Consider the following 20,524-nt stretch of genomic DNA (forward strand, 5'->3'; position numbering starts at 1 on the left):
GTGAAGACACCCGGTTCTCCTCACTGGCTGGACCAATTGCTCTGATTTTGCACACAGCCATTGACCATTACCATCTGAACGCAACTGTGAAGCCCGTTTTTCAATTTCATCAAATCTCAGCTTCTTATTAGCGTTTTTCTGTCAAACACTGTCGCCATGGTTACGGGCCTGCCCAGCTGGACGAACTGCCTCCCGGGTTGCCAGATCATGTGCGCATATCCCCCCACGGATGCGCTGCGCCGACGGGTATGGTCTAGTCATCCTACTATATAATCCTTACTATATAATTCTAGTAACCTCTGTAGTGGTGAGTGAAGATACCCGGTTCTCCTCACTGGCTGGACCAATTGCTCTGATTTTGCACACAGCCATTGACCATTACCATCTGAACACAACTGTGAAGCCCGTTTTTCAATTTAATCAAATCTCAGCTTCTTATTAGCGTTTTTGTGTCAAAGAATGTCGTCCCATAGCTGCGGCTGCCCAGCTATGGGACGAACTGCCTCCCGGGTTGCCAGATCATGTGCGCATATCCCCCCACGGATGCGCTGCGCCGACCGGGTATGGTCTAGTCATACTATAATTCTAGTAACCTCTGTAGTAGTGGTGAGTACGTGAGTGAAGATACCCGGTTCTCCTCACTGGCTGGACCGATTGCTCTGATTTTGCACACAGCCATTGACCATTACCATCTGAACGCAACTGTGAAGCCCGTTTTTCAATTTCATCAAATCTCAGCTTCTTATTAGCGTTTTTCTGTCAAACACTGTCGCCATGGTTACGGGCCTGCCCAGCTGGACGAACTGCCTCCCGGGTTGCCAGATCATGTGCGCATATCCCCCCACGGATGCGCTGCGCCGACGGGTATGGTCTAGTCATCCTACTATATAATCCTTACTATATAATTCTAGTAACCTCTGTAGTGGTGAGTGAAGATACCCGGTTCTCCTCACTGGCTGGACCAATTGCTCTGATTTTGCACACAGCCATTGACCATTACCATCTGAACACAACTGTGAAGCCCGTTTTTCAATTTAATCAAATCTCAGCTTCTTATTAGCGTTTTTGTGTCAAAGAATGTCGTCCCATAGCTGCGGCTGCCCAGCTATGGGACGAACTGCCTCCCGGGTTGCCAGATCATGTGCGCATATCCCCCCACGGATGCGCTGCGCCGACCGGGTATGGTCTAGTCATCATACTATCATACTATAATTCTAGTAACCTCTGTAGTAGTGGTGAGTACGTGAGTGAAGATACCCGGTTCTCCTCACTGGCTGGACCGATTGCTCTGATTTTGCACACAGCCATTGACCATTACCATCTGAACGCAACTGTGAAGCCCGTTTTTCAATTTAATCAAATCTCAGCTTCTTATTAGCGTTTTTGTGTCAAACACTGTCGCCAACCTCTGTAGTGGTGAGTGAAGATACCCGGTTCTCCTCACTGGCTGGACCAATTGCTCTGATTTTGCACACAGCCATTGACCATTACCATCTGAACACAACTGTGAAGCCCGTTTTTCAATTTAATCAAATCTCAGCTTCTTATTAGCGTTTTTGTGTCAAAGAATGTCGTCCCATAGCTGCGGCTGCCCAGCTATGGGACGAACTGCCTCCCGGGTTGCCAGATCATGTGCGCATATCCCCCCACGGATGCGCTGCGCCGACCGGGTATGGTCTAGTCATACTATAATTCTAGTAACCTCTGTAGTAGTGGTGAGTACGTGAGTGAAGATACCCGGTTCTCCTCACTGGCTGGACCGATTGCTCTGATTTTGCACACAGCCATTGACCATTACCATCTGAACGCAACTGTGAAGCCCGTTTTTCAATTTAATCAAATCTCAGCTTCTTATTAGCGTTTTTGTGTCAAACACTGTCGCCATGGTTACGGGGCTGCCCAGCTATGGGACGAACTGCCTCCCGGGTTGCCAGATCATGTGCGCATATCCCCCCACGGATGCGCTGCGCCGACCGGGTATGGTCTAGTATTATTAATTCATATCAGTCACTGTATTCCAGTGGGGCAAGGTAGCCTACTGTAAGTCTTAAACAAAATATATAAAACAACCCTAACAGTTGGATAAAATCAATAGAGAGTATGCACATGCGTCACTTTTCCACCAGGACATCTGAAATACATTTTAGTCTTCTTGATACATTTCCAGTAATCCCATCAGCGTGTTTTTGCGACGAGGTCTGACTTTTTGATGGTTACAGCCTGTAAGAGACATCAAATTTCTCTTTTGGGCCTTGAGTCCCAAGACTCAAGGTCTTGAGTCGAACCAATGACTCCCGCGAACGCATTAGATCCAATTAGACATCAAATTTCTCTTTTGGGCCTTGAGTCTTGGGACTTAGGGCCCAAAAGAGAAATTTGATGTCTAATTGGATCTAATGCGTTCGACTCAAGACTCTTTTGGGTCTTGAGTCAAATCCTGGAAATAAAATCCTGGAAATGGCAAATCAGCATGTGTCTGTCTCCCTGGGGTCTAGTGCTGTAATAGGGATAGACTCCTGTGTTCTTGGCTGTTGCTGACAATAAGCCCACTTGTAAAGTGCATGAGCCAAATGGCTTTAATTCATTTGGTGGAATGACCCATCACGTTCATGTGATGCCAATGTACGAAGGTCAGTGTGCTTGTTTAGCCCTGTTGGAAGAGCTCTTGACTTCAGACCGCAAGGTATGGGATTGAATCCCAGTACAGGATCCTTGACATCTGAGCAATTTGGCTCCTACGGGTCTACTATTGTTTTTCGCCTTTATCATAAAGGTTGCTGGACAATATATAGAGGATGAAATTCATAATTTATTAAATAATATAAAGGTAATATCAAATACATTGTAGAAAATGAAAGACATGACGCTTTATTAGCAAGACAGTCTTTTATTATATTATTCCTCATTTTGCTGGTTTCCCCTGAAACCCCTTTACTGTTACAGAGTATAACTGCCTTAGAATCACTACTGATGACGTGGCCATAGCTGAATGGTTAGAGAGCCTGCCTGTCAAGCCATAAATCCCAGGTTCGATCCCAGGCCTCAGTAATGTGTCCCTGAACAAGACGCTTAAAAGAATAGTTCACCCATACATACTTATTTTCTATCGATTACACACTCCATGAAGCCTTGAATTCATGGAGATTTTTTTGTTTTTGACACATTCCTGAGCACACTCAGACATATTGGTTGGATGCATGGCGCATATAATAGGCTATCGCATTGTAGATTAGTAGGCGATAATTCCAATATTCACTATACACTCCTCATGTTTAAGCCTAACTGAATTACATATTTATGGACAATATAAATTGTATATATTACTACTTTAATACTTTGCCACGCCATCACCTGTACTCACCTGGCATAAAAGGGGCTCTGAGAGCAGCTTGAGCCATTCATTACTAAACTACAACATGAAGAGACCACCGCTGAAGAATTGATTGATTGATTATACTTGCATATTGTTTTTATTAATGTTTTGTAGTCAGTGTGTGTAGTGTTGTTAACTTGTTTCCCCCGAGATGTTTCTCCGAGTACTTCCCCCCTACATACCCTAAATGTAATTCCTGGGAACACCACTGTTCCATGAGCTGCTGCAGTGCTGCTGTTCAGCCACAGAGAAGAACGCCGCTCTGGTTTTGGGCTCCATGATTGGTCAAGTTCAAGAATTCTGCTATCGACTTTCATGGTCTTTTATAGGAATACGTGAAGCCTGGCTTTACCATCCTGGCTCGACACAGCCTAGCTCGACAAAGTCGCTCCTTTTCAGCCTGGCTTGGCGTTCATGGAACGGAATAAACCAGGCTGTACGGACCAGACTTTGTCAAACCAGGATTTGACTTAAATCCAGGCTCATTTAATTCTCCTTTCGTGTAATAGGCCCCCATGCTTCTAGCATGAGAGATATTTCCGATTTTTATAAACAAAAAGGTCCTTGGTTTGCATCCACTATTTTGAACATTTTCACAAACATTTTCCAAGTCTCTGTGGTGCTGGAGATAAGGCAGTGTCCTAGATACACAAGGTCCCTGGAAACTTGGTCCAAGTCCACCATTTGGCTCATCTTCACTTTGCATCTAAATCTTATTAAAGTAAGTAATTAGTTGTCACAAGAATCATCTTTGTACCTATAGCATGGGAAAAAATGCAGTGCTTTGTTAACAGAAACGTCTTGTTTCAAATCCAACAATGCTTTTTTGTACCTGGCTCTAATCTTTAACTGAAGAGCGTGCATAAGAACTGATTAAGTGTGAACCACGGTGGTACAGTGGTATGGTACATGTCTCACACACACACAATATTACACAGTCTAATAAATTCATTTATAAAAATAGCAGATCTACAAGCTCGCAACATGACAGGGAAAGAAACACCATAGGAGACAGGGAAGCACCATACAGTAGGTGACAGGGAAGATCCGTAACACACGCGCCATTTCTTCTACAGTGACCATACATAAACAGTCTTACTACTGGACTTTTAATGCACTTCAAAGATAAACATGACATACATTGTTCACAACAAATGTAAGAGCTGGGAAAGTCACAGTTAATCTAACAAGACGACATGCACCTAAGATAATGGTGTAACATTTCCATGTTCAAGCATTTCATTTGCTGCTTTACATAAGAAAGTAGTTGGGTGTTAACATTGGGTAACAAGGACATCTTTGCACAAAGGAATGAATGGATTAAAATGTAAAATTAATACAGTCAGGACAATGACATAAATCTACTCAATAATTTGTTGCTGAAAATAAAAGCCATCAAAAAGGTGAAGAAATTAATAGATTGAAGGGACAGTAGCGTTTACCTCAATGGGAAATTAAAGGGTATAGTGTAACTTCAAGTAGTGGCGTTTGTCTTGTGTGCTTGATTTAACTATACATGTGTGTGTATAAGGTATTCATATACATGTATAGGGTATATCGGTTCTCATATACCTTTATGTGTGTGTGTATACATAATTACATATATCACGGTTTCTTGAAAAAGCTTCTTATTGTGTCAAGTGCTCAAAAACAACCCACTGGATATCATTACATTGTACAGTTTAAACTTTAACATAACTTAAGAAATTATACAATATAAAAGTTTTACAAATATACAATTGAACTATAAAATAATGGAGTTAAACTGTTCACATCTGGTCTTAAAAAAGGCATGTAATTTATATGATGTTGTAGATCCCTATTGAAGATTGGTGGCCATTACATATTTGTTTTACATTTTCAACATCCCAGTTTTGTTCTCTCTTTATCACCTACAGTAGGTCTTAGATATTATCCTACTACAGTACAGCACATCATCACTTAGTTTTTAGCCAGCCTCACATCCACATTACTAGTATATTATGGAAAGAGTTACATATCTTATGACAATTTATAAACGAGGTCTGTACAACCACAGATTATTCACTAGTTGGAATCCAGTTATTTCAACAGTATTTAGACTTACACTTCTACCTTCAGGGAGCAAATAGGAGTCATGTTCCTGAGATCATATACATTAATCTTTCAGATTTGCTCTAGAATTTAAGATGACTCAGCTAAAGGGACGGTAAAAGTATAAAAAGCCCTGCATTACGGTGCTGCCTTAAATGCCCACATACTGTAGAAAAGCCCTGTTTATTTGTGAGAGTCTCAAGAACATCCAATGTCAACTAAAACAAAACCGTGATTCTCACTGCTATATTACCATCTACAGAAACCATTGTGGTCATCTGGCTAATACAACCTGTAATATTCACTACAATGGAATCCAACACCACCAGCATAATGTGACTGATAATACATTACAGAATTGCTCTGATGTTTAAAGAAGCACAACTCTTTGTCACTAACTATGACCTAAAGTAGCACAACTCTTTGTCACTAAACTATGACCTAACCTAACAGACCAGTTTATCCAGTTGATGGGAGTGAGATATACAGTTTCCTCTTCTTACTTGTTGGTTACTAACCCTAACCCTGATATGCATCTAGGCTTATTCCTATGTTAATTCGCTAGGTGTGAGTCGGGAGCCTTTGAAAACTTTGTTGAGGTGTGAATTTAAAGTAGTTTTAAATCTATGCGTGTGCCTGCGTGTGCTCCTGGTCAAATAGGTTCCGGCACAGCGTGCAAGGCCGTCCAGTGAGCATTGCACCCCTGCTTGTGATAAATCCATAGATAGGCCAGAACGGCAAATGGACAGAATGACTTCAGTACATGACTACCCGTTTTAAGTTTAGCAACACCATACTTTGACAGGACCAAAATGATGAAGACAATACATCCTAAAGACCATCTGAGTTACACATAAAATAATCATTAAAGTTTTGTGTGAAAAAAAAAAAAAAAAATTAGAACCTTGTAACCCAAACCAGTCAAAGAACTAGATACAGTAAAAAGTGTTCCACTATGATTTTACATTATTTCTTCTGAAATCTGTAAAATGTGTTGCCGAGGATGCTGTCTGAACTTCACTGACCACCACCTGACGGAATGTCCAGAGCTGGAATGGAGGCCTGCTGCAGTTTTGTAAGGAGAAGCCGTAAAAAGGGTTGAGGACTCTCAGGACCCTCGCTTCTCTATGAAGACATGTCGACCTTCTTGACGTTGGTTATTTCCTGGGGGAGATAAAACTTTGTTTCACATTTTCTGCTTGGCTGTGGCTGGTAGGTGTGTGTTGATATCGGATTTAGGGACACCTCAAACATAATCCTGGTCAACTGTTTGAATCAGTTTTAATCAATGCTTATGGAATAATAAACTGCATGTAACCATAACAGAAGCAAACTGTAGCAGTAGAAAGTAGTTGTCCAGAGGCTTTTTTTCCTCCCCTCAATTACGAAAGTAGAAAAAGAAACGGCCTCTTTTTTTATTTGATAAGTGGCCTTGATTTAAGCGTGATAATGCACTGAGAGTTGTCCCAAAATATGAAAATAACAAGACTTGGCAATGAAAATAACAAGACTTGGCAGAGAGAACTTCCTGCCAATTCATTAAACCGCAACCAAACATAATTTAGCTTCCCGTTTCATTCCTACCGTCTTGTAGCTCATAACATCATAATGGCTCGTCTTAATTCTAATCCCTCAAATGCCCTATTCATTGTACATTAAACTGCATGTATCCCGCATTGATGTTATAAGCCATTATATTTTTATTGCATTTTCATTCAAGTAATGAGTTTTGGAATATAATATAAGCCCTCCTAGGGTTTCTTATCTCACCGGCACAACAACTGTCTGTCATCTTTCCCAGGAAAGAACTAGTATGCATACCGTATGTATATATATATATTCTGTTGTGCAAATCAAATAAATCAAATATGTGTTTTGGCTATCCTCACTGGTAACTTACCTCAAGAAGAGCATCTTTTAACTTCCCATAGGCATCCTCCAAGTTATCATTGACAATGACAACATCAAATAAGCCAGGTTCTTTACCTGGGAGGAGAGGCAGGATGGTTCAGTAACACAGTCTAACAATTGACGCATCAATTTCTTAAATAACTTTTGCGCACTTACTTATCTCCATGTCCACCTGAGCTGCATGTAAACGCTTTTGGAGACTCTCCTCTGACTCTGTTTTTCTGTCTCTTAAACGCTTTTCCTGAGAAGAAAATAAATAGAAGGATTGTGTTTAAATCTCCCATATCAATAGAAAAGGGGTTCAACAGTTAATCAAACTAATGGATTTGAATAAAATAGCTAAATCAACAGGAAGTTGACATTTTTATATATCTAAAAAGAAACAGTACCGGGTTTTCAGAAGTTCTATATTGTCAGAATCAGCTTTGTTTGCATTCGTTTACGGGCTAAAGGATGACTTTGAGAGCCATTTTGCTGTACAATGTTTAAGGGAATGAGGAATATATTTAGAATGATCAATTTCTAATCAATGGAGCAACTATTTTTGATTTATTGCCCACCTTAGGAGTTACATCATGGCAAGGTGACTACACAACCCAAACCTCTACCAAAGTGTGCTTGCCCTTTGAGTGGTTAATCAATGCCCTTTGAGTGGTTAATCAATGCATTCTATATATAAACATTCTATTAATCGAAAAACTAATCAATAGAATAATTGCTAGGAAAATAATCTATAGTTGCAACCCCTACATAGAAAACAATAGCTATCCATGACAGCTCTGCAATACTTGTAACAATACCCTACCACTTCTGTCCTACACAGTTACTGTATATCCTTTTATATACATGAAACACTACATCTTGTATCACTGACATGGATCCACAGAGACTGCATGTCCTCATGTCCTTACCAGGATGGGCATGGACGGAGGCTGGATGGACACATAGATAGGTGTTAAGTCTGTCCTCTTGATGTTTTTCACACCCTGCATGTCAATGTCCAGTACGCAGATGAGGTTCCTGGCCTGGACATCTTGCACAGCAGCTTTGCTAGTCCCATACAGGTTTCCTGAGAATTCTGCGTTCTCAAGGAACTCCCCGTTGTCGATTGCAGTCTGCATAACTTCCCTTGTAACGTAATGGTAATCTGAGATGAGAACAAAATAGACAAGACACACAAATCTTGAGCCAAAAGGGGAATGACTAGAAAGGAGTTAAGGAGTCACAGAAGAATAAGGAGAACGTACCTTTGCCATTCTCTTCGCCGGGTCGAGGATTTCTTGTTGTATCTGAGGAATGAAAATACATTTGGCTTATAGATTTTCGTAGTTTTGAACAGGAAACATCCTGACATTTGTAAATCATGTATTTTCCGGGCAGTCGAGTTCACTGAAAAACAGAGACTTGATCTTGATCAACGAGGCAAGTAAGCTACAGGCTAATAATATATACTGTACTGTATATATATTCATAAGAACATGACTTGGCCAGATCGCCATCTGCATCAGTACTATCGTAGTTTACACAGGCACACTTACGGGACACACTGAAGCCAAAAACACCATTGTATTCCTTCATGAGCTTCTTAACCAGCGTGCTTTTCCCTGCCCCTGACGGGCCACTGAGCACCACAGGCCTGGGACCAGCCATAGCTTGATGAGAGGAGAGAGAGACACTGGGTTAAAGTGGATGTAAGCAGAGAGCAGAGTGAATCTGGGCAATGGGAGGAAAAATACAAACACTGGAATCTTAAAACATGTGGGCGGAGTTGGACCATATTCACAAAAGCATGAGTCATGGAGCATACTTTTCAATCCCTTTCTCTGAGAAGGAAAAAGAGGTGGAACAAATTCACAAAGCAATGACGGCCTTGTCTTTTTTGGACTATGCTTATTCATCATGTGTGATCAACACAATCAACATTACAAAATGGTCAGCAGTTTCCAAATACTGGTTGCACTGCTGAACAATCACTGATGCAGGAAATCATTTCCCATAAGACCAGCAGACACAGCCAGGTCCTCTTGTTAACAAGGTGCTGTCATGGAATACTTACACCCTTAATTGGGCTTGCAGCCCAACCCGGCATGGTGCCAAGATACGACTGCAAGGTTAGGAAAATCAGAGCCAATTCATCAGCTGTTTTCTTATAGGTAAAAGTTTGTTAACCTTACACAGATATAAGTAACAAAAGCACTTCCTCTTACAATCAATAAACACACACTAGTCTCAGGGTCCGACCTGACAGTGCAACTTTTATATCAAACCATTTACTATAGGCCTACATACTGTATCTTGCCCTACTAGAAATATTCAACTGTCTTCCAAAACAGATTCTCAAAAAATAAGTCTGTACTGCTTTTTCCAACTTTTGCCTCTCCAAAATATTGAATCACTTAATTAAATCACTAAAGCTTTTCAGTAGCCTGAAGAATTAAGTTATAAGTGTTTTCTCTAGGCATTGTCCTTACCGTTACTCAGTAGGGAAGTGAGTGAAAGTGCAGGCAGATCTCAGATGTATGGATGGTATTTTTCAAGAGCTTGGGAATTGTATATGTTTACATGGAGGGTTTAACCTAGCTTTTTGTGGCATGCCGTGTAGGCGGGGACAAGACGAAGAGAGAGAGAGAACCCACAACCCACACTAGATGATAATTACATACAAGTGACCCCTCCCACCAGTTATCTTCTTGACTTGTAGAATTTGTGTAAATATTTCTTATCATTCAATCATCCAGTATACTGCATCAACCTCAGAGAAGAATTCCTCATACTGTAAATGAAAATATAAGCCTACCTGGCAATACAAATGTATCTGAATTCTCAAATTCTCATGGCTATTGAATAATAATTATCCAATTTTACAAGAAAGGCCCTTTGTGAAGGTGTTTAAATGTCATAAAAACTAGTGCTTAGAGAACATAAAACTAAATAGTCCGTCCAAAGACACTGGAAGACTAAAAATACCAAATTCTATTGGCTAATAGACAGTAAGGTTATTGATTTGCAGTTGTGCATATAATAATATTGCACAACATTAATAAATCTAATGAACAGGCTATGCGTCGACTGAGCTATATAGGCCTATACATAAGAACTGTAATGACACTGATACTATGCCTTATAGTCAAACATACAAGACTACTTATGTCTATACATAAAAGTCCGGTATCAGAGTTTTGGATGCAGCTCCAAAAATAAAGCAATTGATGATGACATGACAGAAATGTCATCAGACAGAAATCTTAGATATATTTTCAGACTAGTCCACACTTCACATAAAAAAATAAAATCTTAAATGTGATTTATTAATAGACGGATTTCCGCGCGACGTCATCACAGAGCAGAATGCGCAATCTGCGCATGCTCGGGGGAAACGAATTGTTGCGCCGTTCACTCTGTTGTTGTGTTCGGGAGTTAGATAGCCATAATTCTGCTATTATAGGCATAATAGGCATAATGCTGCTATTATATACAAACAGATCCAACTTCCGACAAATCATTTTTATTGAGTAAACAAGGTATTACAAACTGCATAATTTAATCTACTTTCATTAAACCCGGTGAAGATCATTTCTTTTATGAATGGACATTTGACCAGAGCTGCTGCGGGTAATGGCGCCCTCTATAGGCTACCCCCTCCTCTGCGCGGTCATATCCTCTCATGTTTACTAACAGGAAACCTGTCTATTGCTACTAACAAATGGGCTTCCATGATATTTGCCATGATCTCAGACAATTCTAAAAATCAATGCATTAAAACCATGCTGTGCCTCCAAGCAAAACAGATAAGATGCAGTGAGGTTGCAAGGTTTTGCAGGTGCAAGTGACAGTGTCATTCTTCTCCAAAGCCTCTTGATTGTTTACCCTAAACAGCAAGGTGAAGCCCTTTCATAAGGCCCTGTTCATAAGGGTGTGCATAAGGGTGGAATCGCCTCATTCAGAATAAGCCAATTTCATCCTTTACGGAACCCTGTTCTGTTGATCACTATAATTATAAATGATGTCCTCAATAAGTAAAGTGTTCCCTACAGAGAAATCTGAGGAATGAAAAGTTGCTTCACTATTCTCAAATTCACATCACAGTTGCTATTTTGGACGCCGGTACTTGATTTATTTCCATTCGCCCCGCTTTGTATCTTCTATTATTTACTAAAGCAAAATGTTCCTCTTGATATTCAAGTGACGAGAGAGCTTCCTAATTCTAATGGAGCATGATTGTTGGTAGGGCACTTATAGTACAAGTAAAGTATGCTCTTTCCACACAGTGCAGGGTCATAGTGAATGAAGAGAAGGAGGCAGCTATAACTGGCTTGATAGTTGTGACACCAGGTTTCATTTCCCCTTCCAAGATTTTGGATGTCACAAGGGAAGACTTGATGTTCAGGGAGGGAGGGATGGATGGATCCACAACATTGTCCCACATTGATCAGTGATCACTAATCACATGCCCAATAAGGTTCACTCTCTCAAGTCATCATTCCTCCAAGACATTTGCAACAGCATTTGTTTCTGAACACTTCTGGCTCACATGGCATGCAAGCAATTCCATAAACATCGTTTTACTTACAGTAACCATAACTAAACTATGTTTTGCAGCACTTAAAGATTTATGAGTGCACATTCATTTTGAGCTTAATGAAAACATGAGCTAGGCCAAGAGGTAATAACATACTGTTAAAAAAATCTGACATGAAGCGTCGACCTGACCCGGCTCCAGAAAAATGCAGCTGTAATGTTACTGCTAATTCTCACACATTTCACAGTCAGTCTCAACGTTTCTAATCTGACAAAGGGCTCTATTATAGAAAATGTGGGACATGTGACTGATGAGTTTATGTATATGGGTACCAATTAGAATCAAGACATGACTTACATTACACCAAACCTGTGCACTGAATGGTATGCTACTGATCTTAGGCTGTAACCAATTTAGAAATTTGCTGTAATTCACTTCATGTGAAATCTGTTAGGACTTAATATGAAGTGTGTTGCATACAGATGCAATTTTGTCACAAGACAAAAAGGTATACAGGTGACAATGTCTTAAAATATGCTCAACAAAAACTGTGAAAACAAGCTCTCCATTCCATTGTATAGAATAGATAGTTGTGACAGAATAATCAGAGTTAGATCTAATAGTGAGACCTAAGCCATGTACTCCAAATCATCCATTTATAGTTCTAAAGAATAACACGGACAGTTTTATTTCGGATGCTTTTTTGTCATTTAATCAGAAAGCAAACAATTCGCTAAAAAAAAAGGCAAACATGCCTATCGGGCATATATATATTATCAATTGAACAGTTTAAAAAAATCAGTACTTCTCAGACAGCAGAATTAATTGCTAGTTTACGTATTTGCAATAACAATAACAATGATGGTTGAATTGGAAAAATAACATCAACTAAAACGCCTTCCAGACAGTTCCTACCTGAGAAGAATCGAGTGGAAATGTATCTCATGTACATGAACATTAAAGCTTCTATAAATCCAAGGCTTTGGCCGCGTTCCTTTCCTAGATGAGTGTGTGTCTCTCTCCTGCGCCCAGTCCGCTTGTGAGAGCCATTACATTACACACCGAGTCTAACGTCATCACGTCATCAGAGCCACAGCAGCATCAGTACCGATTAGTACACAATCCACTGAAAACACACAAAAGCCACCAAAACTACATGTGATCAAATGGTCTGATCGCCAAGGCTTCATCGTTATTAACACCATTGATTCACGCTCGCATTTGATTCATTTCTAGGATGCGGATGATGATGCGGGTTTTCAGAAACGCCGAAAGCGGAAAAGAAACTAGAACATAACTTTTAAAACAAATGTTTTCTTCTATTTTTTACCTAGCTATGTTGTTGTATTGCAGTTGTTTTAATGTTTTGGACCGGGACTGACTGCCATGGCTTTTATAAGCTCTCAGCCGGTTTAGTAAACGTGTTTGGTAAATAAGATTTCTAAATATGGTGGGTAAAGGAGAACTTAAACTAAACATCATCGTTCTGACGCGCATGCGCAGACACCCATTGTTACCAGGTTCTGCGAGAGAAATAAGCAACCGGGTCTATGAAAACCCCAAAAGAAGATACAAAGGCAGGAAATAGCCGATATGCGCGACGCGTTGTGAGCTTGTAGATCATCTGCCATTTCAAATTCTTGAGAAAAGTGAAACATTTTGAAACATTATAATAACAAGACAAATCTGGTACGGGGTCCCTGGCACAAAATATTTTCAGATGAGAGACAAACACATTAATTTGGGGGTACTTGATTTGAAAATATTTGAGAACCACTGGTTTAAGCCCAAAATAAGCAACTACACTTTAGAAACAAGCCCAAAAGACCGCAACCCGCAACTACTAATACTTATTTACAAGCACCTTTACAGAAAAACAAGCCCAAAGTCGCTCATAATAAGCAGACATGGCAATACAGGCAGAAACGCATGGACTAGATCCCGAATAATCTCGGAACTCGCGAGATTCCTTCCTTCCCGGATGAACTGAAGAGAGAAAGACAAGTTAGCTTAGCAGGCCTGCTAGCGGGCTAGCACTGTGGCACCTAGTACGGTCTGTCTGTGGTTACACGTGTGTAAAGGAACGGTATCTAACGCGACGCGAACATGTTTGGCTCGTCGAGGTCCGGAGGAGTCCGGGGAGGACAGGACCAGTTCAACTGGGACGACGTGAAAGTCGACAAGCACAGAGAAAACTACCTGGGTAAGTGGAACTTGATGGGAAGTTGACGTTAGCACCTATGGCTAGCACTTAGCCCTGCTGAACTCGCTAGCACCGGCTAATGCTGGCCAGCTGTTGGCAGATAAAGAAAGACAAACCAAAGGCAGTGATAGTTCCATTTGTAAGAGCAGTCATCACAAGGCATTATCTGTCTTACCTGCTTCAGTGCCGTTTGTACACCAGTCACGCATCACAACGATTTTAGGGCCTCAAACTCTGCACGACTTGTTGACTGAATGAAGTTTGCTGCCTGTGACACGACTGGCATCTATAGAAGCTGACCCGATAGATCTCACCACCAGCAGCTGGCCTGGTCCTCTTGCATTTGATCATGCCAACCAGCACTACTTCCGTGCACGCGCAGATAGCTATGAAACACGAGCGCAATAAATAGTTTATACGTGAATACACTACTGCAGTGATTCTCAACCATTTTAGTTTCAAGGACCCCCAGTTTGACATGCATTAGGCTACGGACCCCCATTTAATAGCATTTATACCTCTGGGACCCCAATTCACATTGTAAAACCAATGTTAATTTAACTCTGAGAGTGTACAAATGGAACCAAATGGACCCGTTCCATTTGTACACTCTCAGAGTTACAGACCCATAAGGGTCCATTTGGTTCCTGTCCATCATTTAGCTGGGGACCCCCTGGAACCCCCTCAAGTACCCCTGGGGGTCCCCGGACCCTCTTTGAGAACCAATGCACTACTGGGTGCAAATCTATACAGTCTATGGTGCAAATTGAGCAATGGAGCATACACCCCATTCATGATTGTTGTTCATGTGCAGTGCACCCTATGAAGTTTGACCTGAGGCAAAGTGCAACAGAAACCAATGCATTTAAACACAGTGATGAGGAATTCAACAGGTTGCGTTTAGGGAATGTGCACTCTCTGGTTATTATGGACTATACAATGCTTCTTCTAATCAAAAGCACTTGCCTCTCATAATGTGTTGCCATCTCTTTTTTAGGGAACTCGTTAATGGCACCCGTAGGGCGCTGGCAGAAGGGCAAAGACTTGACATGGTATGCTAGAGATAAACAAGGTGGCGTAAAGAAGCTGTCCAGAGAAGAGGAGATTGCTGCTGTGAAAGCCGAAGAGCAGGAAGCTTTGATGGCTGCCTTGTAAGTGTCATGACTATTATGCGTGTAATAATTGTTGAAGAAATGAGGTGTAATAATGTGTACACCCACACATATTAATCACTGTTATGTATATTCCCCTTTCTCTTTAGAGGGCACAAGAATGTAAGGAGAAAACCCACTGGCCTGACCAAAGAGGTATTTCCCTTTTGTCATTTATGCTTGCTTTGATTTTAATTCCCTTCTTTCCATCACCCAAGTCTGACTTTTTCTGTTTTCCATACCAGGACCTTGCAGATGTATGTAGGAGGGAAGAGCCTGATGGTGAAGAGAGAGACGTGGACCGTATCTCAGGCCTGGGAAGCTCTGGGTGATTGTTGTTTTTAAAACTTTTTCATAGGATTTTTTGACATTTTGGTTGCATTGCTAGTCCCCCAGGCCTGGCCCCCCACTGTTTTAACTTTGTATATAAAGCACTTTTAATTGCCCCTGTGTATGAAGTGAGCTTTACAAATTAACTAATAACTCAATCTCAAGTATCACAGACTAATGTTTTAATAGTTTAAATTACCTCCATCAGAGGAGATTATTTGAATGCTTATGCACTATGCACAAGCAGCGGTTCATTTGTCAATTATTCAGGGGTTGACACTAACGGTTGCCCGACTGCACGTGGCAATTAAATAAAACGTTTGGGCAAGTGGAGTTTGCTTTCAGGTTGCCCGACAGGCAAGTGCATTCGGTCTTCATTAAATATTATTGGCTATTCATGAAGGACAATGCTGCCTTTTACAACTAGCAGCTTGCACTCATTCAGTTTTTCAAAGTGACTGTCGCCACTCAGCAGTTATCGATTGGATTTAACACATTTATTCTACAAGAGCAAGGATTTACTTTTCGGGATGACCTTTGGGCAAGTAGAACATGACCTGTACTTGCCCGACAGGCAAGTGCCTCTGAGATCTTAGTGTCAACCCCTGATTATTGTTCTCTTTTTTAGTCAAGCAAAAATAAGCGTCTTGAAATTCAAGAGGAGGAGAAGGGGGTTCTTTCTTTGAATGGACCATGATTGTAGGGTACTTATGTTACAAGTATGTTTCTGTCCACAGTGCAGGGTCACGGAAAATGATGCTCACGGAAAAAGAGAAGGAGGCTGCTAAACTTGGCTTGGCAGTTTTCACAGTAAGTTTTTGGTCCTCAGACATTTAAAATGTAATGTATTATGATATATATGTTTATATGTTTATATTTTTGGCAGCCATTGGGGCGGCCATAGCTGAATGGGAATAGTGAGCCTGCCTAGGGAGCCAGAGGCCCTGGTTGCCCCAGGTTCGATTCCAGGCCAGGTCAGCATATGTGTCGATGAAATGAAATTTGTCCCTGAGCAAGACTCTTAACCCCTAATTGCTCACAGGTTCTCATTGGAAACAAGACCGCAAGGACTTTCATGAACGACCTGTTAAAAGGAATTATCCTTATCCTTATTCTATGCTTAACCCATTAAAACCAGGAAAGCATCTGTCATTTTGCATTCTATATATATACGGCACAAAACATTTTCAGATGGGGATGTCCGCGGCCAAATACATATCATTTTGGGGGTCCTTGGCTCGAAAAAGTTTGAGACCTACTGATTTAGAAGGCATTTGTAGGACCTCCCTCAGGTCTTAATGGGTTAATTTCAGAAAATACGAGACAAATTGGGGGTCAGATTCAAACCTGGTCCTTGCATAGTGCACTTGAGGCATATGGTAACTGGCTCAGTCACCAGGCACCCATTATTATTATGTGTATATTATAGGAATAGTTCATGTTTGAAGGTAGTCCGTTGAAATTAAAAGCCCATACCTGAGTGTTGTTCAGATATTGGATGCATAATTTGTTTGCATTTAAGTATGCAAATTACAGGTCCGTGGGCTAGAAACTGTCTACATTCCAAATAGGTGATAAACATTTTACAACATGGTCAACTAAAGACTTGGCAAGTAGATGATATTCAGCTCTATTGGCGGGACCTTTTGTGGTGCAAATGCCAGTAGACGGACAGCTGTATTTTCTTTGCAATTAAAAGCTTAATTTCCTTAATTCTAACAGTTTAAGGGGAAAAGGGAGGTTGGGAAGTCACAAAGCAGGTCTCCTGGCCCACGTAACTGTGCGTGGCACACAATCCCACTAAAGAGGGATCCACTGGTCACTGTCTGAGGTGCTGAAAAGAGTTTTACAACAAGACCTTTGCTTGTCAAATTATCTTCAACAGGACCCATAGTTTAAGAGGAGACAGAAAATGGCATCATGCAGTAGTTCTTGAGGCAGATTTGTTTTGTGAAGCTAGATTGATGTCTATTGCAAGTTTCTTGTAAATCAGACACGCAGCGTAGGAGTTAATTATAGGGTCCCCATCAGGCCAATTGGGGTCATAATTGGTGCTTGCATAAAATATTTACGGTTACATTTTTGATAATCAATAGTAATACCTATAAAATAGTGGGAAAGGCAAATAATGGAACAGACAGAAACTTACATCACTTTACTTTAATGCAGCCTTTAAAATCAGGAAGACACACTTAATATCACAATATTATGATATTGTGATATCCCTGAATATCGGTATAAGATACATATATTGCCCAGCCCTAATTATGAATGTTCCCACAATGTCACAGTAATAATTATACATGAATTAGTCATTCGACAGCCTAAGCTGAAACGAGTGCTTTTCTTCACAGCACCACAAGACTGAAGGTCGCTCAGAAACTTCAGCCAAAACAATGGATGAGAGTCTTGAAACAGAGGTGATGGAGCAAAGGTGAGTACATGCAGAATAATATCGAACACATAAGGCACCTGCATATCGTTGTTATCTGGCAGAAACCTTTTATCCATATTGTTTCATAAATGAATGCCTTAAAAATGAATAGCTGATCTACCAGCTCAACGCAACACGGTGAGCGTGTAGATCTGCTATTTTTGAACATTTTGAATAAGGCGAGTGGCTGCGGCGAGCAGTTGAACTCTCAACACATGCACTTGCTTCTTTAATTTAAATGTATTCTTCAGGCATGAGAGCAAAAAGAAGAAGAAAGAAAAGAAGAGCAAAAAAGAGAAAAAGAAGAAAGAGAAAAAGAAGAAAAGGCAAAGAAGAGACTCCTCCTCCTCAGAATCCGATGACGATAGAAAGAGGTGGTGTATTTCTTTGCATTGCAGTTGGAAGAACCTGGAGTTTGAAATAAGCCAAACTTCTGGTGGTGCATGATGACGCAAGAGCACTAGAGGGCGCCAATAGACTGTCAGACAACTACTTGTAGCATCATATAATTTATTAGACCATAACCTATTTTCACAAGTTGTGCAGGAAGAGACACAAGTTGAATCTTTTCATTTTGTTTGCTGTATGTGTGAATAAAGCCTAGACTTTGTGATTATAGAAGCCATATGCACCAGTGGTGTTAGGTGTATGAAATGTTCAATTCACCAAACCTTTACTTATTAACTGTACTTTGCTGTGGAGGAAAATGAATCATATTAATCTGCAACGGCCATTGATATTTCTGTGAGTGTCGCAACAAGTCCCTCAGGAAGCTGCGTACTCACAGCCCTCCCACCAACTTTACTCGACCCCCCGCCGGGTCCCAATCATTGATGGTTTATTTCTTTCTACTCTCCAGGCATAGAAAGGACCACCATCATCATAATCCATCATGCCACAGTCAGAGTGGAGCCAGACCCCATGACAGCCATTCAAGGGGGGGGGCAAAGGCCGAGCGCCACCGCTCCCCCTCCGATCGTCGCCAGCAGCGGCGTGACACAGACTCGTCCGACAGGGGGTCCCCTGTCCCCCGTAACCGTGCCAGCCACAAGGCAGCCCCTGCTGCTGCCACACAAAGCCGCAGGCGGCGCCATGACACAGACTCGGACGACTAGCCCTCCCCTCCATCCCCCCATCAGAGACACGCGGATGGAGCGCTCCACAGCAGCCTGACTGGCCTACATAGGACCTCATTTGCCCTGGACAGCCCACATGACTGGATGGAAATGGGACAATCTGTATGAACAGCAAATGTTTTTAACTGCATCACACAGATGTCTCCCGTTTTTTTTTTTTTACTGCAGGTTGTTTTTATTGGTTGTTTATTTACCGTTGGACACATATGTCTGAAATGGTGTGAGAATTTGATGTTTTTTGTATCATGATGCTAGATGTTTTGAGTTTGTTAATCAAAGGATAAGTTGAGCAACATTTATGTTTTGCAAAACAAGTAAATTACCATTGCTTAGGACAAAGTATTTGTCATTTCTTTAGACATTTCTTTACATTCCACCTATTATTAGCATCTCATTTAAGTGCAGCAAAACCTGTTTTGGAATAGATCATAAACCACACTGATTAGTAGTACTGATCGATTCAGGTGTCGTCCCTTAATTGCATAATACCACCTTTAGCCATATGGACTCATGCACAACGGTTCTTTTTTTTTGCCATCTGTTGAAAATCCTCACAGATGTTCCCTGATGGTTTCCATCCTAGCACCTCTCGTCCTTCCCACTGTGCCTCTCACACCACTCTGCAGCTCCTGGTCCCTTTTCTTTTCTCTATCAGGCCAGTGGTCCTTTGTCCCTCCCCGTTCTAGGTTAGGCTCCCTGGCTGGTGAGATACCATTGGAATGCACTCCACTCGTCATAATGGAGTGTAGTGTTTGCATTTGCCTTGAAATGGTCTGAAAGAGGGCATTCTGCAGGCTGGCACCTGGGGGTGCACTAAAAAAGAGCAAGGCATTCACAAAGAAGAGTGCAAAAAACCAAGCTGGTCCTTTTATATGGCCGAGTACTGTTAGGACCGCCACACACAAACCAGGCTGATGGACCAGCAGGAGAGAAGACCAGACAAAGCCACCCTGTAAGGGACCCAAGACTCTTTCCCCCTCCCTTTCCACGACCACCATACTCTTCCGCCATGTTTTATAGGCTTGGCTGCGTTAACCATAGCAGCCTAATTAACCTGAAAGAACGTTGTCCTAGATTGCTCCCCAATTGCACCCCCAACCCCACCTCCTGTGTTGGCGCCTGTGCATGCTTATACCAGACTACACCCAGGCTGAATGATCCACATTTACCATTCTTGACACAAATACAGTGCCCTCACCTTGGGATAACTAATTTCATCTCAGGTCACAGGGTGACAGCCCCAGTTAATGCAATGATAAAAAATGTCATGGCAGATTGTTCAATTACCAACTAGCTCAACATAAGACATCAAATCACATTCAACTTTCAACCTGGTGTCCCTTCCAAGAGTTTCAAAGATTGTTTGCATTGTTTGCAAACCAAGATATTTTTTA

The 20,524-nt window shown here is 41.3% G+C and overlaps 2 protein-coding genes across 2 annotated transcripts; one reads left to right on the top strand and one right to left on the bottom strand.

Annotated features, from left to right (window-relative positions):
- Positions 1–4,466: 4,466 nt before the first annotated feature.
- On the bottom strand, positions 4,467–13,199 carry guk1a (guanylate kinase 1a). Its single transcript, XM_084056417.1, has 7 exons — positions 12,792–13,199; positions 8,896–9,009; positions 8,605–8,646; positions 8,269–8,504; positions 7,514–7,598; positions 7,347–7,432; positions 4,467–6,610 (listed from the first exon to the last, which is right to left on the bottom strand). The coding sequence occupies exons 1-7, from the start codon at positions 12,832–12,834 to the stop codon at positions 6,572–6,574; spliced, it is 645 nt and encodes a 214-aa protein (XP_083912543.1). The 5' UTR covers positions 12,835–13,199; the 3' UTR covers positions 4,467–6,571.
- A 660-nt stretch (positions 13,200–13,859) lies between these two features.
- On the top strand, positions 13,860–20,442 carry cUnh1orf35 (chromosome Un C1orf35 homolog). Its single transcript, XM_084056416.1, has 8 exons — positions 13,860–14,079; positions 15,077–15,230; positions 15,341–15,386; positions 15,476–15,558; positions 16,298–16,370; positions 17,915–17,994; positions 18,246–18,368; positions 18,854–20,442. Exons 1-8 carry the CDS (start codon positions 13,983–13,985, stop codon positions 19,107–19,109), a joined length of 912 nt encoding a protein of 303 aa, XP_083912542.1. The 5' UTR covers positions 13,860–13,982; the 3' UTR covers positions 19,110–20,442.
- The last annotated feature ends 82 nt before the right edge of the window (positions 20,443–20,524 follow it).

Source organism: Gymnoscopelus microlampas, assembly GCF_963454915.1.
Source record: "Gymnoscopelus microlampas genome assembly, chromosome: 5".
NCBI lineage: Eukaryota > Metazoa > Chordata > Actinopteri > Myctophiformes > Myctophidae > Gymnoscopelus > Gymnoscopelus microlampas.